Source organism: Zootoca vivipara, chromosome 2, assembly GCF_963506605.1.
Source record: "Zootoca vivipara chromosome 2, rZooViv1.1, whole genome shotgun sequence".
Taxonomy (NCBI): Eukaryota; Metazoa; Chordata; class Lepidosauria; order Squamata; family Lacertidae; genus Zootoca; species Zootoca vivipara.
Window position 1 is genome coordinate 50389933 of NC_083277.1, and position 25634 is coordinate 50415566.

Sequence of the window (25634 nt, forward strand, 5' to 3'; positions counted from 1 at the left end):
CACGACCCGCGACCCTCCTCACCTGACGGAGAGAGAGCAGCGGCCGTGGCACCGAACGCCCCCTTGGCCCCGCCTTCCCCCGAAGCTCACGGCGCAGCCAATCCACGGCGCCTGACGTCACGCGCTGCCGGTGACGCGGCGCGTGGGGTTCCTCCCCCGTCCCCAGGAAGCGACCCTCCCTCGCCTTCCCTCTCCCCGGCGGCGCACCTGCTCCGCGGCGCGCTCCGTCCGCCATGGGGGGCTCCCTGGCCCCCAACAGCTCCCTCCTCGCCACGCCCAGGCCGGGCTCTCCGCAGGGCGGCGGCGGCGCTGGCGGGCCCGGCGCTGCTTCCTCTCCGTCCGGGGATGGGCCGGGCTACCGTGGCTGCGAGAACGGGGCCCTGATGGACAGCTTCGGCATCTTCCTGCAGGGGCTGCTCGGGGTCGTGGCCTTCAGCCTCCTCATGCGTGAGTCACTGGCCGGCGCTCCTCCCCACCCGCCTGCGCCTTTCTCCCCCGGGGCCAGAGAGAGAGAGAAAGACCCACCGCCGCCGCCTTCCCTGCCTCGCAAGGCAACCCGGCCCCAGGCAGCCTCTCCATCCTGCTTCCCTGGGGCGCCCCAGCCCCACCTCCGCGTCCCTCCCTTGTTCCCTTTCCCTGCTCTCCTTCCCTGCAACTTCCTGCGAGTTTCGGTTGTCGTAGCCCGTCGTCTGCGAGATGTAGCATGACTGCCTCTCTCACTCTCACTCTCCCCGGGACCGGCTCTCCTTTCTGTGCTTGTGGCCGCGCGGGTCTCTCAAGTGCTCAGCTGTACTCTTCCCTCCCGCCCCCTACAACCCCCATCGCTCCTGGTCTCCTCCCTCCTCCTCCTCCTCCTCCTTCTTGGCTTCCCTCTTCTTCCCTCGAACAATGTGCTCAGGAAAACCCGCCGCCGCCTCTGTGGCTTTGTTCTGTCTCCAGCTGCATCCCCGACTTGGTAGCGGAGTCCCTCTTCTGCCCCCCACTCCTTGCTTTGCTTGCATCCTCAGACGTGTTTTCAATATGAAGTAATAAAGATTGCCTCGGAGCATGGGCGCTTTTCTTACTGGTGTCCAGTACTGGTGGGTGTGGGTTTCTTTAAATGCACTTCATTAAGTTGCCAAAATCGCCCTGCTCCAGGGCCCTTTTAACTTCCCCTGTATCAGCTATATGACAAGTTTGCTTAATCCCTGATTCACTGACCCCCACCCCCCAAATGGAGTTATGTCTTGCCAAGATTTCATTGGCTTCCCATGATGTGACCCCATGCCCACTGTATTGACACCATGGTCGTCATTCTTTAAGTTTGTCACATTTGTAGATGAATGCTGTTCAAGCTTTCTTTACTAAGTGCTTTTTTCATATCTTGGAGTTAATTACTTCTGATACTATGGTTTAGTTGAGGCTGCGTGTTCACTTTGTTAGTGGGAAGGGAGACAAGTGGACCTTCCGTTTCTTTTCATTTTCAGCTTCCTGCTTATCAAGCATGAGTTTAGGGAGCATGTCGCTCTAAACTTTAGCTGCTTAAAATCCATGGGAAAGTATGTTTAAAAATGAAAGCTCCAGTGTGTTCTAGCGCTTATTCTGCAAGAGTAAATATAACAACTTGTCTTATGAATTGGCTTTCTGAGAAGTGTGGTTGTAATAGCTGTCTGCCTTCTGCAGCTGCTGTGTGCAGGAAACATGTTAATTTGTTTTGAGATTCCAAATGCTGTGAATCTCACAGAGTGGCTTATGTTTACCAACTAGATCATGGTGTTTTTTTAATGGCTTATGCACTATTGCCTGTTTTTAGCTCTTCAGAGAAGAGTTGCACCCTCCAACGTCAACTAGTTTCCCTTCCTCCTGTGTTTAACCTGGTGAAAAAAGCTTCAGAACTTGCATGCTATTTTGTCATATTTTGGTTGGCTTAATAAAGGTGGTGTTCTGTTGCAGATTTTGGAACCCTCCCATATTTGATTCTCAATACAGTATGTGTATTCTTTATGCCATTGACAGTCATCTTCTCTATTCAAGTGCTACTCTTATTATCACTGATCTGTCTTGCAAAGTGTTGTGTTAATCATTTGCACAGTATTGCTTAGAGACCCATGAGCTGGCTGTTCACCATTGGAAGGAGCATTATTTAAACTTCTGCTGTGTTTAGCAAAGTAGGTTTACAACTTTTCTGGCACTCATCTTTAGCCCAAACATATATTTGGTGACCTCTTGGTGTGTGTAGTTTTGCCATACATTTGGATATTGGATGCCCCTTTTATGATCCTTCTTATGTCAGACTAATGCTCGACTGCACGTCCCAACTCTCCAGTTGAAGACCAATATCTACCCCAGTGTCTACTCTGACCACTTAAAGACTTCAAACCTTTCCCAGGTCTGCTGTTTGGGATCCTCAAGTGTGGCTGCATAAGGACCTTACAGATGAGCTGACATTTAACATGTATAAGAAAGGGAAGAAAGGGAAATCACGAAAGTATACACGAGTAGTAAACAGTTGCAGGGAGAAGGTTATTCTGAGCAAAGCTCAGACTGAACTCAGACATGCAAGAGAGGTTAAAAATAAATTTAAAGGTTTCTTCTGCTATGTTTGAAGCAAGAGAAAGAACAAGCAAGTAGTAGGTCCCTTGCTTGGAGATGATGGAGAAATGCTATTGAGTGACAGAGAGAAGTGGGAACTGCTCAACACTTACTTTGCCCAACCTGATGAGAACAGAGTAATCTATGCAAGGAGGGAGCTGCAACCCAAGATAGGAAAAGAGGTGGTAATGGAACATCTAGCTACTTTCAATGAATTCAAATATCCAGGGCCTGATGAACTACACCCAAGGGTACTAAAGGAGTTTGCAGATGTCATCTCAGAGCCTCTGTCTATAATCTTTGAGAATTATTGGAGAATAGATAAGGTCCCTGCAGACTGGGGAAATGTCCCCTTCTTCAAAAAGGGGGGAAAAGAAGACCCAGGTAAATGCCGACCGGTGAGCTTGATATTAATACCAGGAAAGGTCCTAGAATAGATGAACAGTCAGTCTGCAGCACTTAGGAAAGGATGTTGTGATTACTAACACCCAGCATGGGTTTTTCAAAACCAAGTCATACTAGACAAGTCTCATTTCTTTTTTTGATAGTTACAGGCTGGTGGGTCAGGGAAATGCTGTGGACATAGTGAATCTTCATTAAGACTTTTGACGAAGTCCACCATGATATTCTTGTGGAGAAGCTGGTAAAATGTGGACTGGGTGAGGTAATGGTTAGGTGGATTTATAGCTGGTTGACTGACCAAACTGAAAGAGTACTCATTAATGGTTCATCGTTATCCTGTAAAAATGTGACAAGTTGGGTGCTGCAGGGTTCTGTCCTGGGCCGGTTGCTCAACATATTTATAAATGCCTTGGATGAAAGAACTGAGGGGATGCTCATCAAATTTGCAGATGCCACCAAACTGGGAGGGGTAGCCAATGCGGCTGAAGGCAGAATCAGAATTCAAGATGACCTTAACAAATTGGAGAACTGGGTCCAAACTAACAGGATGAAATTCAGTAGGGACACATTTAAGGTTATACACTTAGGCAGGAATAACCAGCTGCACAAATATAAGATTGCCAGCAGTACATGTGAAAAGGATCTAGGGCATGGGTGTCAAACACAAGGCCCGGGGGCCAAATCTGGCCCGCCAGACCTTGTCATGTGGCCCGCCGAGCGCCCCAGCCAGCAGGACCCAGCAGCGGGACCTCTTTCCTTCCTCTCTCCCTCCTGCTCCCTCTTTTCTTTCTTCCTTCCTTCCGTCCTTCCCATCTTTCTTCCTCTCCCTCATTCTTATTCTTTCTTTCCCTCTACTTCCTTCCTTCTTTCTCCCTTTCCGTCTTCTCTCCCTCTTTCTTTTTCTTTACTTCTTTATTCCCTTCCTTATTTCGACTCTTCTTTCTCTCCCCTCTTTCCTTCCTTCCTCTCTCCCTCCCACTCCCTCTTTTCTTCCTTCCTTCCTTCCTCCCTCCCCTCCCCCCTCCCCTCCCCTCCCTCTCCCTCTCCTCAGAAACATAGGATGCTGCTTTATACTTCTGGCCCTTAAACCCTGGAACCAGGAGAGCAGCTCCAGTGAGTCAACCTCAGCCAGTCCCTTTGGTGAAGGGTGGTGGCTCACTGGCAGAACATCTGTCCTGCATGCAGAAGGACCCCAGCATCTCCAGGTACTAGCAGCTCTGCAAAGGTCCTGCATGAAACCCTAGCGAGCCTCCACCACCCAGTGCAGTTACCAAAAATCATTTTTCAATAAATTGTACAATAATTGTACATTTGAATATCTACTTGCCATTATTCTGACTATGTTTCTGCTTTCAGAGCTAGTTATTACTTACATTATTACAAAAACAGTAATAATTGAATGCAGTGACAATAATTTATGATAATAAAGAGTGGACACATAGTCCTACAGATACAACCGGCCCTTTGAGGGTGACCAAACTGCTGATGCGGCCCCCTATGAATTTGAGTTTGACACCCCTGATCTAGGGGTCTTAGTAGACAACAAGCTTAACATGAATCAACAAGTGTGATGCAGCAGCAGCAAAAACAACAACAACAACAACAACTGCTATTCTAGGCTGCATCAACAGAAGATCAAGGGAAGTCATAGTCCCACTCTATTCTGCCTTGGTCAGACCACATCTGGAATACTGTGTCCACAATTTAAGAAGGATATTGATAAGTTGGAATGTATGCAGTGAGCTCTCCTCCATTGGAAGTTTTTAAGTAGAGGTTGGGTGGCCATCTGTCTTGGATGCTTTAATAGATATTCCTGTACTGCAGGGAGTTGGACTGGATGACCCTCGGGATCCCTTCCAAATCAACAATTCTATGATTGTGTGTGTGTTTAGAAAGGTACAGTCATACCTATGTTGCAAACCTGAAATGGCTTGGGAGGAAGAATGAATAGGCTCCCTCACGTTCTTGAGTGTTATCTACTGCGGCTAACAGATTGAGATTGAATCCTGACAAGACAGAAGTACTGTTTGTGGGGGACAGGAGGCGGGCAGGTGTGGAGGACTCCCTGGTCCTGAATGGGGTAACTGTGCTCCTGAAGGACCAGATGTGCAGCCTGGGAGTCATTTTGGACTCAAAGCTGTCCATGGAGGCGCAGGTCAATTCTGTATCCAGGGCAGCTGTTTATCAGCTCCATCTGGTACGCAGGCTGAGACCCTACCTGCCCGCGGACTGTCTTGCCAGAGTGGTGCATGCTCTAGTTATCTCTCGCTTGGACTACTGCAATGCGCTCTTTGAAGGTGACCCGGAAACTACAACTAATCCAGAATGCGGCAGCTAGACTGGTGACTGGGAGCGGCTGCCAAGACCACATAACACCGGTCCTGAAAGACCTACATTGGCTCCCAGTACATTTCCAAGCACAATTCAAAGTGTTGGTGCTGACCTTTAAAGCCCTAAACGGCCTCAGTCCAGTATACCTGAAGGAGCATCTCCACCCCCATCATTCTGCCTGGACTGAGGTCCAGTGCTGAGGGCCTTCTGGCGGTTCCCTCGCTACGAGAAGCCAAGTTACAGGGAACCAGGCAGAGGGCCTTCTCGGTAGTGGCACCCACCCTGTGGAATGCCCTCCGACCAGAGGTCAAAGAAAACAACAATTACCAGACCTTTAGAAGGCATCTCAAGGCAGCCCAGTTTAGGGAAGCTTTTAATGTTTGATGGATTTCTGTGTTTTAGTATTTTGTTGGAAGCCGCCCAGAGTGGCTGGGGGAACCCAGCCAGATGGGCGGGGTATATTATATTATTATTATTATTATTATTTTCTGAGTGTGCAGTAAGCATAGTCTGGAAAATAGTAGAGATTTTTTTCTCTTCCGTTTAAAAATAAATTAGTATAGCTCATTTTCCATTGTTTGAAAACAGCCAAACTTGCTTTTATAGCTTTCAGAACTCTTATCCTTTCTGTTGTGATACAGTTAGAATGCATTAAGGCAAAGATAGCGATTTTGTGTCCTCCATATGTTGTTGGACTACAAATCACTTCCTGAACAAGGTGGAAGGGTGCTTTGGGGAGGGGAATCACTAAAAACCATGTGGTTCTACAATGATAGATAGATACCGTGTTTCTCCAAAAATAAGACACCGTCTTATATTTACTTTTCCTTTAAAAAAAACACGGTGGCTTATTTTCAGGGGATGTCTTCTTTTTTTAAAATTAAGTATGGTACATTTTAACCTACAAGGTTAAACTGCCTATCACTGGCTTATTTTCGGGGTATGGCTTATTTTCGGGGTATGGCTTATTTTCGGAGAAACACGGTAGATCATAACAGGACTCTTTCCACCATAACAGTTCCTGTGTTTCCAGTCACCTGAAAGCTGCTTAGATGTGTATTCTATGTAACAATTTTTCTCCTTCACTTGCCCTTCACTTCCACCAGCCCATAGTTTTATGGACACTCATGCATTCAGGTGTAACAGATACCTTTAAGTGAGTCCACCCTGGAGTGTGATTGTCAGATTCTGGGACAACTTGCAGTGAGATTGGATAGCACAGGCTTTTATTTGATGCTGAGATTGGGGGCTGCTCTTTGACTTCAGGTGTGCCGTTACCTTTCCATTGGGAACTGAGTCATTCATTATAACAAAGCAATCCTGGGATGGAAGCTTGTTGTTGTTTAGTCGTTTAGTCCAGTGTTTCTCAACCAGTGTGCCTCCAGATGTTTTGGGACTACAACTCCCATCATCCCTAGCTAGCAAGACCAGTGGTCAGGAATGATGGGAGTTGTAGTCCCAAAACATCTGGAGGCACACTGGTTGAGAAACACTGGTTTAGTCGTGTCTGACTCTTCGTGACCCCATGGACCATAGCACGCCAGGCACTCCTGTCTTGCACTCATAGCTGCCAAGTTTTCCCTTTTCTCGCGAGGAAGCCTATTCAGCATAAGGGAATTTCCCTTTAAAAAAGGGAGAACTTGGCAGCTATGCTTGCACTGCCTCCCACAGTTTGGTCAAACTCATGTTCGTAGCTTCGAGAACACTGTCCAACCCTTATTACGGCAACCATCCTTTTCTATGTCAGCGCTGCTTCTTTCAAGACTGATTGGGGCAATTGTGGGCCTTTGCTCATCTTGCTTCCCTTATTTGTTCCAGTGGGAAGCAGAGGATTCTTTTCAGTTCTAGCCTGTTTGTTGTTTTCCTCCAGCTGTTCCTCTCCATGGAGGGAAGGAAAATAGATTGGTTCAGGGGCTGCTTCAGCTATTAACATGGGAAGACACCCTACCAGTATACCTGAAGCCAAGTTTGTTTTTTCTTTCTTTTTAGAGTTTGTTAAATGTAATTGGTTAGATGTAATTGGAGAAAAAATGGAGGCAGTGAGAGATTTTACTTTCTTGGGTTCCATGATCACTGGAGATGGTGACAGCAGTCACGAAATTAAAAGACGCCTGCTTCTTGGGAGAAAAGCAATGACAAACCTAGACAGCATCTTAAAAAGCAGAGACATCCCCTTGCCGACAAAGGTCCGTATAGTTAAAGCTATGGTTTTCCCAGTAGTGATCCATGGAAGTGAGAGCTAGACCATGAAGAAGGCCGATTGCCGAAGAATTGATGCTTTTGAATTATGGTGCTGGAGGAGACTCTTGAGAGTCCCATGGACTGCAAGAAGATCAAACCTATCCATTCTGAGGGAAATCAGCCCTGAGTGCTCACTGGAAGGACAGATCCCGAAGCTGAGGCTCCAATACTTTGGCCACCTCATGAGAAGAGAAGACTCACTGGAAAAGACCCTGATGTTGGGAAAGATTGAGGGCACAAGGAGAAGGGGACGACAGAGGACGAGATGGTTGGACAGTGTTCTCGAGGCTATGAACATGAGTCTGACCAAACTGTGGGAGGCAGTGGAAGACAGGAGTGCCTGTCGTGCTCTGGTCTATGGGGTCACGGAAGAGTTGGACATGACTGAACGACTAAACAAACAAATTGGAGAAACTATTAGTCTGCAAATTTAAATCTAACATTTTTCATTTGAGATCATATCATATCTGACTTACATCAGATGCCATAGGAAGGCATCTTTGTAGGATCTCAGACATCTTTATTGCTATATACAGGTAAAACTCGATAAATTAGAATATCGTCGAAAAGTTCATTTATTTCAGTAATTCAACTTAAAAGGTGAAACCAATATAGGAGATAGACTCATGACATGCAAAGCGAGATATGTCAAGCCTTTATTTGTTGTAATTGTGATGATTATGGCGTACAGCTGAAGAAAACCCCAAATCCACAATCTCAGAAAATTAGAATAGTGTTTAGCTATTCAATCCATAACACCTGCAAAGGGTTCCTGAGCCTTTAAAATTTAAATGTTCTCTCAGTCTGCTTCAGTAGGAATCACAATCATGGGAAAGGCTGTGACCTGACAGTTGTGCAGAAAGCCATCATAGCAAACAGATAAACAAGAAGCAGTACCACATCTGTTGTCTCCACTTTCAATTGTGCTTCATTTTTTAAAGACTCAAAACTTAGGGTATGCCAGAGGAGTGTGGTTTAATAAATCCTATCAGTTTAAGAAATAAAATGCAGCATAAGAGGACCATAAAGCATTAGTGCGGTTTAAAAATGTATCAAAGGCACAGTGGGATACTAACGTTTTTGCTGCTTTCCTAAATTTCAAGACAAGGGGCCAGCCTCTTTTGGGAAGGTGTTTCTCATCATCTGGCTGCTCTGCTGAGAAGTCTTGCTCTCCTGTCCCTGCCAAGCACACCCTCCCAAGGCGGCGAAACGCAAAGCAAGACCTTAGATGTTGACCGTAGAGCATGAGCAGGTTCGTGCAAGGAGGGAGGGTGATCATTTAGATCACCTGCTCCCAAGACATTTAGGGCTTAATGAGTAATAAAAAGCTTTGCCTTGTTCAAATTATAGAAAACATATGCCAATTAAAGAAATGGCTTAAGTGCACAATAGTGAAATGTTTAATCTCCTGGCTGATCCTTGTTACTGTTCTGGAGACTCTCCCACCCCACCCTGCACTTCCAGGACTTTACGCTATCAGTTTCCTGCTAGATGTATTGCAAGCTGGTGTCTCTTTAAACAGCTTTCTGCAATTTTCTTGGGCTCTTTTCTCTAAATGAAGCAGCATTAGAGAACTGGAATAGACTCAATGTTTGTTCTCTCCAGGGGAAAAAAAGAGAATCTTTTCCAACTTGCAGATTATATTTTCTAATTCCTTTCCAGTTGACAGCCTACAGTTTGCCAGTTGGCAAATCTCAACTTCAATTTCCTCTTACTACTTTGAAGAATTCTGGTGCTCTGTATGCAAACAACATTTTTTTAGTGTCTGCCAGTTAATTGATACCGTGCTTCAAAATTAGCAGTTTTAAAACCCATTGTGAAAATAATGTCTGGTCACTACCAGTATTTTGCAGGAAGAATCCAACTGCATACTGTATGTTTCGGTTTGTGCAATTAAAGTGGATTAAAACGCTCTAGCACAAAAAATCCACGTTGTTGTTTGTCTAAAACAGAGACTTTTGCAGTTAGGAAAGTAACAGGGACATGTGCTGAAAAGAGTTGGATAACAATCATATGCCCTCCCTGCTAACAAACCTGAAATAATCCTCATTGTTGTATAACCTTCCTGCAGACAAATCTGAATATACTCTCAATAAAGTCTGAGCCTCACATAACCTCTCTGCAAGTTGTGTGCAAACAAATCAGGATGAATAATCAATAAGCAGATAAATTGGAGGGGGCCTAAGTGTTACACATGATGTAGCATTTTAAATTTAAGCACTTCCTAGGCAGTGCTATATATGGCAGTCAGAATCCAAAGGGCCATTTGCACTGTCTCTCTGTGGGGTTTTTTCAGCCTCCCCCTTCCAGTGCGTCCTTTGGCAACCTGTCCCCAAAGTTGGAAGAGCTTCTAGATCCTTCTGTGAGGTGTAAGTGGCTGCTGCTAGCAGAGCTGCACTCATCCAGCAGCGCTTCCCCTTCTTCTTCTTCTCCTCGTGAGGCCATCACACTCCCTCTCTCCCCCCCCCCCAAAAAAAGCTGCTCTGGAGGGTCCTCCAACCATCCAGAGCAGATGCTGGGGGCAAGTGACAGGGGTGGGCTTCAGAGGGAGGCAAGACAAGGAAGTCCCATGCCACCTTAAAGGCTAACAGATTTGTTGTGGCACAGACTCCTTGAACATTAGATCCAACTTCATCAGATCATGAAGTTCCTTACGTTTTCTTTTTTCAATAATTGATCCCCGAGAGCTCTGAAAGGTAGCAGTACCTTAAATTATCCCTAAAACAGTCATATAAAGCCAATGAACCAGATAAAACATTACAGCTATGACTTCACCACCTCTGTTAATATTCTACCACTTCCTTTTCCTCTATCCTCATGAGAGAATGTCTGCTTAATAACATGGTTCTTCCGCCATAGAAATTTGACCCATCTTTTATTATGGCATCTTAATAAATACAGCCATAAAAATGGTTGTTTCATAAGGGCGTGTAACTTGTCGTTTTCCTTTATGGCCTGCTGCCCTCCATGTGATGTTGGACCCTAATTCCTATCAGCTCCAGGCAAGCTAGCCAATAATCAGGGATGCTAGGAGTTGTAGTCCAAACAACTTCTGGAAGTCACCAACTTTGGTTGCCCCTGGTATACAGCTCCCATACCCACCTTTGGCCTGTTATAAGAGGCAAAGAATAATTATGCAGTGAGATGTGGTGCCTTTGTTTCTGGGTTACCTTGCATTCTGTCAAGCTGTTGTGCAGTTCCTTGGATGTTGGCTTTTCATCATTGTTTACTGGCGCTTTCTGCTTTTAATTGCAGTATTTATCTCCATATATAGCTCAAGTAAACCATTCACCCCTGCAATTCTCTCTTTTTTTTTGTTTTATAAGAGCTAGCTGCACAAATTCCTCGTCCTTTCCTGAATTCCCTTCTGTTGCAAGGAGCATGATGGCTCTGAATTACCTGGATTACCTTTTTTAACTGTAAAAGTTAATACTGTAGCATGAGTTATTGTTGCCTGATTGTAGCTTGTATTTTGGTAAGCTTATGTAAACTGACAGTATTTCTAAGCTGGTGGAAAATAGCATTAAGGCAAATCTTCCTTCTCCCCAGGGTCCTGCACTTGCAAAGCAAGTTGAGCTGGTTGCTCTCATTTTCATGCTACTATTTCAAGCTATAACCATAATGGTTGCATGTCCCCAATAAAACGAACACACCACTTCAAGCCATATGTACACTTGGTTTTGGCTTTTATTGTGAGCTTTCCATTTCTCTCTCGGCAAATGGCCTTAAATTGTTCGGTCGTTTTAAATTACCTAAATATTTCCTTGTTTGTTTTTTAATGACTTAGTTCAGCAATTTTGCACTGCCCTAAAGGAGCTATGCAACTCTGGATTTGAAGGCTATTATATTTACTGGGTTGCTTGAGTCAAGTATTTAATGTAAAGGGGAGGGCAGAAGAAAGGGAGCATGTTAACGTGCGGTAAAATATATAGTGGATAAGTACCAAGAAAATCTTGGAACTGAACGTAGATGCAAACCTATGAAGAGTGTTCAGTGTGGTCAATTGCAGTTTGCTCTTGAATAGTGGTCTAGATTTAATAAGATTGAGTATGAAATATACCCTACTATTCATGAGCAACTTTGCATGCAAATTCAGCTGAACAGGGTGGGGGGACTTTAGTTGGTACAGCTTTGCCAGTCCACTGATTATCTTCAATTCTCTTTTCAGTGAAACGCTTCAGAGAACCAAAGCATGAAAGGCGTCCTTGGAGAATTTGGTAAGTGCTTTGTATTGTTCCTAGAGTGCCTTACCTTTCCTAGATGTTCCGCTCATGGACCTTGGCGATGCATTACAAAGCGCAGGCAGTTGCGACCTGGCTACTGTGCGTCAGATTACGGGTTTTTTTTTCAGTCTATAGGAACACCAAGGCAGGGATGTCTGAGAATGTTGCACTCAACTCTGTCCTTTTTAAAGAAGATTGCAGTTGCGTTACAGGGTCTTCCTGTGCCAGGCAAACCTGGGGCAAATAACATCAAACTGCAGGAGCAGCAGGTCATTTGGAAATTTAAATCAATTTAAATTTAAAGCCTGTTCGTTAGAGCAAAGAAATACTGTTAATAGGTGACATGTTGATAATTTCCCTTGTCCTTCCGCCAATTTGCTATAAGTTCTGAAGTATATTCCTTTTTCTTAAGACATTTGTCTGGCTTCCAAAAGCCCTTTAAAAGCTTCCTTAGCTTCAGTGCTGCTGTAATGCACTCGCTACTCAACCCAAAGCTGCCTGCTTCTTTCTCCTTGTATAGACTGTAAGAGTACATGGCCGTAGAGGCACAGTTATGCAAAAGCAAGACCAGGGGTAGGCAACCTAAGGCCTGGGGCCGGATGCGGCTCAATCGCCTTCTCAATCTGACCTACGGACGGTCCGGGAATCAGCATGTTTTTACATGAGTAGAATGTGTCCTTTTATTTAAAATGCGTCTCTGGGTTATTAGTGCGGCATAGGAATTCATTCGTTATTGGGGTTTTTTCCAAAATATAGTCCGGCCCACCACATGGTCTGAGGGACGGTGGACCGGCCCACGGCTGAAAAAAGTTGCTGACCCCTGAGCAAGACTGTCAAGCAAAAAGCCCAGGGACCTTTATTGGGCCCTTTGGGTTCATGACATCTCCCCCCCCCCCAATTTTATCATTTTACAAATATTTTAACAAAAAACCAAAGTCTTTACATAATCAACCTGCATTTTCCTTGACTTCCCCTCCCCTCCTTTCTGCGGTTACATAGTGTATATCTTTTTGTTACTGTATATCCAGCTCAAGCCTACAGTATTCACTAATTCACTGAAGGAGCGTCTCCACCTCCATCGCTCTGCCCGGACACTGAGGTCCAGTGCCAAGGGCCTTCTGGCGGTTCCCTCGCTGCGAGAAGCCAAGTTACAGGGAACCAGCCAGAGGGCCTTCTCGGTAGTGGCACCCGCCCTGTGGAACGCCCTCCCACCAGATGTCAAAAAGAAAAATAACTGCCAGACTTTTAGCGGACATCTGAAGGCAGCCCTGTTTAGGGAGGCTTTTAATGTTTAATCGATTATTTTATTTTATTTTTCTGTTGGAAGCCGCCCAGAGTGGCTATTATTATTATTATTATTATTATTATTATTATTTTCCCTTTGTATTTCCTTTCCCATATTTCTTACTGCACGTGTTTATCGTGCTAATGTTTTAAGTTGTTTACCTCTTCAGATAGTCAATAAATTTCCTCCATTCTGTTTTTAAAAAGTCTCCCTTCTTGGTTTCTTATTCTTCCAGTAAATTCCACCATTTCTGCATACTCCCATCAATTTTAATTGCCCACGACATCTTTCTCATACTGCAGAGAAATCTTCTGAGTTTGAAAGTCGGTGCCCTTAGTAGGATTTATTTAGCATTAGCTGTTTCTCCCTGCCCCTCCCAGATTAGGAACTTGCTGCCTATTGACATCTAGCAGTGCCTGCTAGAAACATTTTTGCTCAGGCCGTCCTATACAGGCAGGCAAGAGTTGGCAGGTGTTTTGATCTGTTGTTAGCTTACAGTTGATTTTAATTATATTTTTATTTGTCTTAAATGATGTGTTTTAAACTTGACCCTTTATTGACATTTTTTTGCATTTTTGCAGCTCACTTAGAGAGTCAAGTGGTATATAAATTTTGCCACATAAATTAGCAGTGCAGGGGTCAAGTTTTGTGGAAACAGAAGTGCAGAGTGCAGTTATCCAGTATTGGTAGCCAATCCAGAGAGGTATGGAATGGGTGCTGGCCTGCAGAGACTTAAGTGACAAGGGAAGTTCAGCTGGCAGGAATGGAGGGGAAGGTGCAGTATGTGGGAACAGGGCTTACTGGCAGAGAAAAGCAGAGCTTTGAGTGAACCCGGGCATCTGTTAGATAGGAAATTTCACAAGGAGGAAAATATTGTACAGGAAGGGAAAGTATTTCAAATATAATTCATATAACGCAACAGAAAATTTATAGGTAAGATTAAATGAGATCGTATATCGGTGAGGGAAGTCAGGAGGGGGAGGGCAAAAATCAGGAGAGGAGGGATTGTATTTTACTTGGGAATATCCTGTCATTATATTATTCTATGTGTTTTGTTTATTTTGTGTTGTTATTTTGGGATATTTTGCTATGTTTTGTAAAAATAAAAAATTTAATAAAGAAAAAAAAGAAAAAATAGATAGGAAATTTAGCTCTCCAGCTCATTTGACACACGGGTCTAGAAAACTGAGAAGTATATTGGAAGTTCAAAACTGCTTCTGCACCCTTGGTATCTTTCTAAGAACTTGCAATTTTAGATGAGGAGATCTGTATGGTCTGTGTTTCATGTGATGACCACTTTTTTTTTAACTTCCTGTAGGTTTTTGGATACTTCCAAACAAGCCATAGGGATGTTGTTCATCCACTTTGCCAATGTGTATTTATCAGACCTTACTGAAGAGGACCCTTGTTCACTGTAAGTAGTGTGTGTGTGTGCGTGCGTGTGTACACAATGCTTTGTAGAACCATCCTGTGTGCTGTTTTAGAATAATAGCCAACAAGGTTTAGAAATATTGGTCCAACAAAATTTAAATTTAGATCCCTGCCCAACAAACTAAGGTAGAAATCAGTGAAGTAGGATCCTGCTTGGTCTGGCCAGCAAGTCAAATGCTTCATAAACATCCTTGTCGTGCAGAACAGCATCAAGCTAGTTCTTTCCTGCAATGCACAAGTCCCTTCAAATGATAAACCCTAACTTTGAAACGCTAATATTCCTCTAGATGGAGCAATTCTGTCAAAAAAGCTGGGAAATAGAGATAATCAGTCACAGCTTGATTGTTTTCCAAGACAATAGTGACCTCTGGTGGGCTCTAGTATAATAATAGCTCAAATTTATGCATCCAGGTTGATCGAGTCAAATGCCTTAATCCATCTAGCCTCTCATTCTACAGTAATGTATTCATGTAGTGTTTTAACAAAAAAAAACATCCACTTTAAGCAGAACTTCTATTGACTTTTTTGCTTGGGCTTTTGCATTTGAGCATCTACATGCACATAGATTTTTATCTTAGCAACTGCTCTATGAGGAAGACTAAAGTTGAAATGAGTGACTGGACCAAGCATGCCTAATGACTAAGCAGGGATTGAAGCTGGATTGCCCTGGTCCTAGTCCAACATGGTAACCACTGTACTGCACTAGCCCTTGAGTGTGTCCCTGCGTGCCTATGCTTGCTACTTGACCACTAAAAATGAAGAATGAAGAGTAGCATATCTTAAAATTACTGTGTGATTAAGTTGCTAGGCATCTTTGAATAGGTGACAGCGCTGTCAAAGGCAAAGATCTAGGTGGTGGTGATGGCTGAGAGTCATATGGATTGGAATTTTGATTATGGCAGCTGCATAGGCCTGAGATATGTCCCATTTCTTTTGTGTATTTTTCTTATCCCTTTAGGTACCTTATCAACTTTCTGCTGGATGCCACCTTGGGAATGCTGCTAATTTACGCTGGTGTGCGGGCAGTAAACAGAGTTGTTGAATGGCAGCAGTGGGATTCCCTTCGCTTTGGTGAATATGGTAAAGATTTTGATGCCTTAGAAAGGAATTCTTTTGGGGCTGAGCTGCTTTAGTAACTTACTAGACGGGCAATTTTAATGTAATTGGCATATCAGCACTTGCAACTGTGTAGCATGTTTCTTTACCAAAGGTGCAGATATTTGATCGCTACACATTGCCAAGATGCAAGCTGGAGTGAATCTCCTAACAATGCAGTATTGTTTTGCAATCAGAAAGCAGCACATCAGCTGGCTGAGAATGATGGCTGTGGTCTGCAACAGATCTGGGGGTTTTCCCCAGCTTTGAGACTGAAGGACTTTAGTCTTCTGCTCTCTCAGATGACTCCACCTTTTGTCCCTTAGGATTGGAACTGCCTCCCAGAATCACAAACATTAATGCCCCCTTCTCTTACTTCCTTCACCCACCTGCTGTGTGAAGCCTTCACCCCCTGGTCCCCAACCCCTAGTGTCATTAAGACTACGTATTTAATTGAAATAGTAAAAAAATAATAATTATGTTTTCACCTGCGTCCATTTCCCTTCCTTTGTCTCCTACGTCAAATTTTAGATTGAAAGACCTATCCTCTTGTGTTTTTGTAAAACACCACTCACGTTACGAGCACGAAATAAATAATAATTTGGACCCAGCAAAGCCCTATTCACGGGTTCTCCCCCTCTGTCTCATCTCCATACCCATCTGCAGTAGGAGACTTGCTGTATCTGGTAAAGCATCCTATACAATTTAGAACTCTAAATCCGCAAGATTCTAAATTCTACAGGCAGCGTCCACAAACAGAGCAGGCTCCCTGCTGCAGGTGGGGAAGAACTACCCAGCACATCCCCATTCTTCCCCGTATTGCATAAGGAAAAGAGAAGACTATCACAGGCTCATGTGAAGCCTCTCCCTGCCTTGGTGGACTTTGGTAGGAATATTTCAATGCTGAATCGTGTCTAAATTGAATTTCTTACTAGCCACCCTCAAAGCATCCTGCATCTAGGAGGATCCTGGCAAGTCCTTCTTTTCTTAACCCAATAGGGAGTCTTGCGTTCATGGGTGTGCTTGTCTCCACGGGTGAAATGGCTTTGTACAGTTACTGGGTTTATCTTTGTCTCACAGCCCAGTATTCATTTCTTCCCCCACCACTTTCAGTTGGGTAGTGGATTCAGGGAGACTCCAGATACAAAAAATAAAATAAAATCCAGTATTATGCCAGATTGGATAACTCTTCCTCCTTGCAAAGAGATTTGCTCCCTGCTCATATTAGATCGAGAAATAAACGTCTTTGCACTTAAGTCATGAAAGTGTTTAGGATGCCTTGGAGATCATAAGTCAGAATTGCTGAGGTTCAGCAGTGTAGTTTTGGCCAAGTTCCAAAGATGAAATTTAGGCATGCCCAGTGGGATTTCTGACTCTGCACAGAAATCTCTTGCAATATCACAAACTGCTCTGCAAAGCTTCCTCTGTTTCAAAAGTGCCACGTGGGAAGTAGACTAAAGGAAGAGAGTATTTTAATTCATGTTTAGGATTAGGAAAATGAGCATTCTCCCACACCCCGAATTAACTAATGAAACACTCCTTGACCTTTCTTGCATTTTCAGATTGCCTCCTATGAGCTCATCCACTTTTCTAGATGTATCATTTGAGCCCTAGCGATAGCTTGACATTACTTCAGTAGGACAACAACTCTGTTCTCATATTAAAAGCCTGTCTTTTTATGGATTTAATTTGATAGTGTCTTGGGAAGAGAATTGATACCTCAACATAGGCAGGAGGAGCTGCCGGTGATATGGCAGATTAAGTTGCATGGGGAGAGTGAGGGAAGTTTGAGTCTAAACGCTGGCACTTTCACAGCCTCATTTGATTGATAGTTATATTACATATGGGCGCTACTATTTCAACAGAGAACAAAAGTAACATAGTAGGTGAGAACCAAGAAACTGCTAAAAATGCATGTGTGCATTTTATGACCTGTGGTCAGGAATGATGGCAAGTGTAGTTTGCATCGCATGGGCTGTAGCCTTGCAAGCTTCCTACTCTCTTCCATGTAAATTCAGCTCTCCTTTATTTTGTCAGTGTTAGCTGTGGTGTAGCATTGCAGCTATACAAATGCTGATCAATCAGCTTTCAAGCAGAGCTTACAACTTGAAGTTGATCCTCCAGTACTCCAGGAGTTGGTGCAGATGTAATGCTAATACGATGGTTAAGACCATCGCACAGCATATGTAATAAGCATAAGAGGTGGAAGAGATCTTCCAATCTCTTAAACCTTATTTAAAAGACTGGCAGCGTTATATCTGGGTTCTTCATCATCATCATCATCATCATCATTTTATTTGTATGCCGCCTTTCCATAGTTAAAACAATGCTCAAGGCGGCTTACAACATGACAAGATTTACATAATTACCAACATAACAGAAATCATAAGCAATAAATAAACCACAACCAAAAGTACACAACCAAATGGAAAACAATTTCCACATAAATCATAAAATCTAAAACTTAGAATACAGCATTAATAGCAAACACAATTTAAAATGACATAGATAAAAATAAAAGCAATTTAAAAAACAAAAACTGAGTCCTCTCTAGCCAGCAGCAGCAGCCCTTTATGGAATCTGTCAGACCCCGCCCCAAGCCAGGTGAAGAGAAGCAGGGCAGGGCCATTCAGGCTCCTAGCAGGTCAGTCCTTGCAATTGAGCAATGCTTTGAATGGAAAGGCAGCATCCGCTGGATTATCGGTTGTTGTCTTCTCCTCTTGGCCTCCTTTTACCCTCCAAATTTACCATTCGATTAAGGTAAATTTCAAGACTGGAACAGAAATTTAGTAGCCTCCTTTTTATAATAGCTTAGCAGTTGGTGTGTTTATTGGGGGTGGGAAATACTTTTATTTGTTTGAAAGTCTTACTACTATTCCTGCTTCAACTTGAGAATAAGCAGTGGCAACAATGACTTTTGCATTTATCTTTTGTACACAGGTCCATTCATACTTGCATGTATCTGTAATGAGGAAGTTGGGCATATAAGTGAGGGTTTTCTATTCTGACGCCAGCATCGAGAAACTAATTCCTGCTTTGGCTTCCCTACCTGTTTATCAGGACACTTCTCTGGTGGGGGAATTCCTGCGGTAAGGGAGACACACAGTGTAGAATGTAGTGTAGAAAGAGAAACAGCCCTCCAGTTTTGGTTCTCTTCCCATGGTATTTAAGTAAAGCTGTTTATTTCCTCTGAAAATGGTGGGATAGCTTTCAACCAGTATTTGACATACAGATAATGAGTTTCTCGTGACTAATTAATAATAATTTTATTTCACAAGCACCTGGATAAATCCTAAGATCCCTATACAATATAAAACAGATAAAAACACAACCCGCTTCCCACCAGGCTTGTAGTGCGAGCAAACAGAATGGAAGGGGCCACGAAACACAATTTTGGGTTTGTAGTACCATTTGAAAGCCTGAGCTCTGCCAAAGCAAAATACACAATCTTGCTTCTTCTTTTTTTAATGGAAGTTGGAATCCCTTGTAACTTGCAAGTTGCCAAAATGTGTCTTTAGTACACGTGAAGAAAAAGAAGGGGAAAGAGGCTAAGGAAAGGCAGCTTAGTATGTCCTTTAAGTGTGCCTCCTCTTCTTGCTTCACACCTGTGAGGGAAGGGGGGACTTTGGAGGTAGGGGGGAAGGGGGATTTTGTTTCTGTGTTTGTCCTGTTTAGTTGGGTTTATTTTAATTGTTGTATATGTTCAAATCTACAATAAACTTTATTTATATATATAAAAAAAAGTGTGCCTCCTCTTCTTGCTTCACACTTTGCTCAGTTTCGTATGTAGACATGACTTCTAGATAGGAATTGTGAGATGTGTGAACATCTCTGTGCATCTGTGGAATAATGGAGATTTGCCACATTGGTTACAGGAGGCACCCATAAATTTATACATGACAGTGCACGCATGTAATTCAACATGAGTCTCGTTGACTCCAGGAAAATATATACGAAGGATTGTTGTCTTCGTGTGGGAGAATTTCAAGGTTTGCAGGAGTGCACAGAATTCCTCACTGCCCCCTGAGAAATGAGCATGCTCAGTTGCCTCCAGTAGCCGCTAAGAATATTGAGTGTCAGTTGGAAAAGAAAATTGAGGCTGGGAGTGAGTTGGTCTGCAGTTTGTATATCCTTCTGACTGACTTCTTTTCTGGCAAGATGCACCAAAAAGGGATCTGAAGGATCTTGGATCAGGAGGGTATTTGGAGCCACATAGAAATGTTTGTCTCTTCCGCTGTCTCTGTGGGGAACAGCAATAGAAAAAGGGAACTATGCTGCATTGGAGGGGGGGAATGAGAGAAATCCTATACAAAGATTTTATATTTTAAAGGTTACTATTAACCATTAATATATATTTAAAATGCATCTGTTTGTTCCGGGCTGCTAACCTGCAAATAGAGAGAGCTGTGGGTATATTTCAAATTTCGCTGAACAAAGAGAGATGGTTCCCAATATACCAGTTCAAAATCTGGACTGGAGAAAGAGGCTTGAATTTTTGTTGCTGAAATGTTTACAGTGGTACCTCAGTTTAAGTACACAATTGGTTCCGGAAGTCTGTACTTAACCTGAAGCAAACTTTCCCATTGAAAGTAATGGAAAGTGGATTAATCCGTTCCAGACGGTCCGGGGGGGACTCAACCTGAAGAGTACTAACCCAAAGTATGAGTGTAATTGGTTCTGGAAGTCCGTACTTAACCTGAAGCGAACTTTCCCATTGAAAGTAATGGAAAGTGGATTAATCCATTCCAGACAGGTCCGCAGAATACTTAAACTGAAAGTACTCAAACTGAGGCGTACTTAAACCGAGGTATGGCTGTATTAATAATCTGTAATTAACTCTAGACAGAGTTATATATTTAATTGGCGGTGCATGGGGTATACTTCAGTAATGCTCTTTATTAGAAATCTATAGACTTCAAAGCGTTAAGTGCTCAAGTGTTATATAGCACTGACATAAAAAAAGATTATAAACATCAAGACCAGCAAGTGAAATATCTGGTGCATGTCTTTCAAAGCCATGCCAGAAAAGGAAATGACCAGGGCCCATTCCACATTTCAGCTGTTTGAAGGTATTCGAGTTTCCATTGCAGTGTTCTCAGGCTCAGCTGTTAGTCTGTATTTGAAGATACCATGAAACTGACTTGAAAGCAAAGAGGGAAATATCAAAAGAAATAGCTGCATTCTAGTTGTGCTGACACTGCTTATTGAGAACCATTACAGCAAATCAGATCATGTGCAAAAGCTTTTTAAAACTCGTATTTTTGCTGGTGCTTCCGTGCTTCGTCCTCTTATCCAATTCTCATATGTGAGTAAACAGGAACATTCAACTCCACCGGGTTTGTTTGCTTTTTTAAAAAAAAAACCCACATTTGTACTAGCCTGTTTCAGGTAGTCCATTTCCTTCCAGAGCGGTAAGATAATTAAAAATGCCAAAGAATCCAATTGCGGCTTCAGCTAAATAATTGTAAATAGTATTGAGAATGTGATGGGTTGTACAGCAGCTATGTTGTTGTTGTTTAGTTGTTTTGTCGTGTCCGACTCTTCATGACCCCATGGACCATAGCACGCCAGGCACTCCTGTCTTCCACTGCCTCCTGCAGTTTGGTCAAACTCATGTTGGTAGCTTCGAGAACACTGTCCAACCATCTCATCCTCTGTCGTCCCCTTCTCCTTGTGCCCTCAATCTTTCCCAACATCAGGGTCTTTTCCAGGGAGTCTTCTCTTCTCATGAGGTGGCCAAAGTATTGGAGCCTCAGCTTCAGGATCTGTCCTTCCAGTGAGCACTCAGGGCTGATTTCCTTCAGAATGGATAGGTTTGATCTTCTTGCAGTCCATGGGACTCTCAAGAGTCTCCTCCAGCTATATTTGAGAAATTAATATGATCCTAGTAGACTAGAGAGGAGTGAAGAGTGTCAATCTTAACAAGCTTGTCTTCTGTACGTGGGAAAACAACCACGCAAATAAGAAAGCTGCTTGGGCATACCCCGAGCAAAATTTGTCGCAGTTAATATAGGTTAATTAAAACTGAATATGTCATAGTCTAGTTCACCTATCTTGCCAAAACTCCTAGTTGGTATAGAAAGGACTTAGACAAGGCATTTGATTCAGGGTGCAGTCCAGTGGAGTGTAATGGAGCCGCAGGATCACTGTTACAATCACAGTCCTGCCAAGCATGTTGGCCAGAGCAGTAAGGGGGAACAGTCAGGTCGCTGTGGCAACCTGGAGCTGGTACAACAACTGGACCCAATGTAGACACGTGGCAGCAAGGGGACCTGTTTGCGATCCAGTGGTTCAGGCTGCTTAGCCCCACCCCTGAACCTCCTTGGCGCTGGGCTGGGGGAGTTTGATTGGGCAGAGGTTTTTCTCGGCTGAGCCCCTCTGGCCTCTATCTGCAGAGAGACATCAGCCGCTGCATCAGCATGGAGCTCCTTCTTCCCGCCCACATGCTTGTCAACACTTTCAAAAAACTCTATCTGTTTAGTGAGACAGGACCTAACCTTTGCAAAAGCCATATTGATTCTTCTTCAGCAATATTTTGTTCAATTTGCTGTATGGCCTCTAAATACCAGGATCTCTCTCCCTCCCCCCCCCCCCCGGACCACCTTCAAGTCTTCAGGTATATAAGTTGCTTGTGGAGAAAAGTTAAAATATTTTTTGTTAGAAGATGAGCCATTTCACTTAAAAAAGAAGAATTCATGGGTGGATACCATCTCAGTCCTGATTTGTTAATTTAAATTAATATACGAAGCTTAGAATGCCATATACCGTTCTCAACTGTGGTTCCACTAGGCCAGGGCTCAGCAACTTTTTTCACCCATGGGCCGGTCCACCATCCCTCAGACCATGTGGTGGGCCGGACTATATTTCGAAGGGGAAAAAATGAACAAATTCCTATGCCCCACAAATAACCCAGAGATTCATTTTAAATTTTAAATAAAAGCACACATTCTACTCATGTAAAAACATGCTGATTCCCGGACCGTCTGCGGGCCAGAGTTAGAAGGAGATTGGGCCGCATCCGGCCTCCGGGCCTTAGGTTGCTTACCCCTGCACTAGGCTTCTGAGCTAAAGTCAGGAGAGGACAGCATTGCAATCTGTTCTGCCAAATTTCCTTGGTTGGTATCTCTTTCCATTTTTTCCTTCTCTCCTGTTTTTTTCTTCATCACTTTTTGTTTGATAGCATTTCCACTTCCTTTTTCTTCTGATTTTGTCAAGGCTTCCATTTTTCTGGGGGAATGCCCTGTGGTATCATTGACGCTGCTCATTCACTAGGCTGGTGTCTTCCTGAGCTTGATGGCACTTTCCACATCTAGGGCATACATTGTAGCTGAGCTTCAATTATTATGGCTTTGGATAACCTTCAAGTATTCTAGAGAGCTTTGACTCTTTTGAACTTTCTTTTTATTAGTCCCCTCATTTCTTATAAGCCATCTCTTTTGAAGTCATGGCTGCGAATGCCGGATTTGACCTCCTTAGAGGAAGAATAGTGACTCATTTGTATGGGCACTAAACTGTGAAAAGCTACCCAGTGACATTTTACAGAAGTTTAGTGAAGGGTCCATTACCTTTCAGTATTTTTGTTAACAACTTTGAAGGAATGGGCAGCACCACTGATTTGGTGAAAGGTTTCAGAATGAGGCTGAACACACACGTGTCGTAAGAAGGCATGGACAACGTGAAGAGTCTTTTTTCAAAAAATTGTTATAAGTACTATTGCAGTTAGCTGTTTGGTGTTTTGTACATCTACAGGTCCACTGTAACAGACACTATTACAGGAGGTTAGTTTTTGGTTTTCGTTTGCTTAATCCAGAGACAGTGTGTGTATTACATTTTAAGTTTTGATTAGAAGATGCAGCCATTTGCCACACACGACACAACATGAAAGGCGGTGGAGGTTTTTGTTTAGGGGTGGGTTCATTTTGTAAACAGAGAATGTTAGAGGAGCCCTCAGGGCACATGAGAAATGAATGCTTCCACCTTTGTGTGTGTTCAGCTTCAACCTCTGAAATCGTGTAAATCTGTTTTAGAATGAGATTAAACAGTTCTGTTTACAAATAAGGGATAACCAAGTATCTAGTCGTTTTGCTAAAGATTTCATAGTGTCTTCCTAGCTGCTCAGATGCGATTTAAGCTTGCTTGCTTGCTAACCATTTGTGTTTTGTTTTGCAGGTGACCCCCTTCAGTGCAGTGCTTGGGTGGGCCAGTGTGCATTGTACATAGTGATCATGATGTTTGAGAAAACCATCATCATCATAGTTCTCCTAATACCTCAGTGGAAAGAGGTTTGAGTCTTGATATACATATATTTAAGAGAGAGAGACCATATAGTAACCAGTGCTTTAATTTAATTCAATGAGACTAGTCCAGTGCTAACAACTGACCTAATGAAAATATTTGTGGTGGCTAAGCCTTAATAGTAAGATACCATATTGCATTTGTAGGGTATGAATAACCATTTATTCATAAACCTTCCTTCTGTCCTGTTGAGTAGATGCTTCAGTTACAATTTATTCTCTCGGGTTCTTTCAACTAAGTCGTACTCTGAGTAGACCACTTGAAATCAATGGCAAACTTAAGTCCATTGACCCTAGGTATGACATTGTCGGCTAAAATCTGTATATGTGATGGTAGACTCCCAAATAGTGAGTAGGATCATATCATAGACTCTAGGGCAGTGCCAAGCATCTAAATATTAAAGTGCTGAAAAATTAAAAGATCACACGGTAATCTAGAAGCAGGTAACATGCCTATGTGTTCTGCAACCACATACAGTTTCCACCACCCCTCTTTTCCAAGTTTTATCCTTTTTCTGAATTCTGCTTTCATGAAGCTGACTAGAAAATTGCAAGGCCTGCAACTATCGATCTGCCTCGTATAAAGTTCCAGATGCAGAGGTCTCTGGTTCTTGGAGCTAACACTGTGTTCAGGGCTTTGAATAGTATTTCCTAGGCCATTCATTTCAAAATACACTTGCTGCTGACCAACAGTGCGTTTTAATCATTGCAGATTAAAGCAATAAAATGTCCGGATATGTTTAATGTTCAATTTATTATTTCAAGCCCTAGTGAAATAGGTACACATCTTAACATCATTTAAGAACAAGCCTAATATCGTCATTATACAATAGGTTGTATCCGATGGTATCTGTGCATGAGTGGAACAGACTTTCACTCCTGCAAGAGGGCTTCACCTCGCAGCTCTCCCATGCTCTGAAAAGAGTTCAGTCACATAATGTTGGATTTCACTCAGTAAAAACTATTTCATTTCTGTCCCCTCAGCTATTCCCAACACCATGTCCCTTTAACTTACGGTAATACCACATACAGTGAAAAAAGATAACCTGAAAACTCAGTTGTACATGTATGTAATTCCATAATATTAATGTGCTTCTTTCTCTCTTTGCAGGTAGCTGTATTGAATCCTATAAAGAATCCTCAATTGGAGCTGGCTATTGTCATGCTAATAGTCCCCTTCTTTGTAAATGTTGGTATAAACGAACGTTTTCTGGATATTTAGTGTGTTTAAAAATATTTATACTTGGGAGTGCAAATACATTGCAGTGGCACTTGACGGAACATAAAAAGCTGATGCCATAAAAATGTAAAAGGTTAATTGGCTCTTGAACACAGCATTTAGTTGTAGGACAGGTATCAATTTTTTTATCATTTCTAAATCCACTTCAAAGAAATAGTTCCATGATGGTGATTGTAAGAACATTAATGGATAAGTGGGAAACCCTCCCCCCCCCCAATACACACACACACACACACTGCTTTCAAAAGAAGGGAATAATCAGAAATCATTTTAAAAATTGGTTTTAATCCCATTCAGATTGAGGCACATAACTTGATTTGAGCTGCTTGTCTGTTCTTTAACTGTGTTCAACTACTCCATGAAGCTAAGCTTGCTGATTTTATAGGGGCATTCTTACACAAGTAAAGGCTCCGGAAGATCTGCACACATTCCGTTGGAAGTACGTGCAGATGCACACTAAACAATGACCACATTGCTAAGTGTAGCACTATTTGCATTTTGTGCCAAACAGTATGTTTCTG

The 25634-nt window shown here is 43.0% G+C and overlaps 1 protein-coding gene across 2 annotated transcripts in view; it reads left to right on the forward strand.

Annotated features, from left to right (window-relative positions):
* The first annotated feature begins 180 nt into the window (after positions 1–180).
* The window catches only part of STIMATE (STIM activating enhancer), a 32522-nt gene continuing 7068 nt past the window's right edge, over positions 181–25634 (forward strand). Inside the window, exons 1-6 of one of the 2 annotated variants that reach the window (XM_035106164.2) lie at positions 181–447; positions 11714–11762; positions 14372–14467; positions 15443–15564; positions 23749–23861; positions 24985–25062. In XM_035106164.2, the coding sequence (XP_034962055.2) occupies positions 234–447; positions 11714–11762; positions 14372–14467; positions 15443–15564; positions 23749–23861; positions 24985–25062 (672 nt within the window). In that variant the 5' untranslated portion in view covers positions 181–233. The remainder of the gene's footprint in view (positions 448–11713; positions 11763–14371; positions 14468–15442; positions 15565–23748; positions 23862–24984; positions 25063–25634) is intronic. The other variant, XM_060271508.1, reaches the window with a different exon arrangement.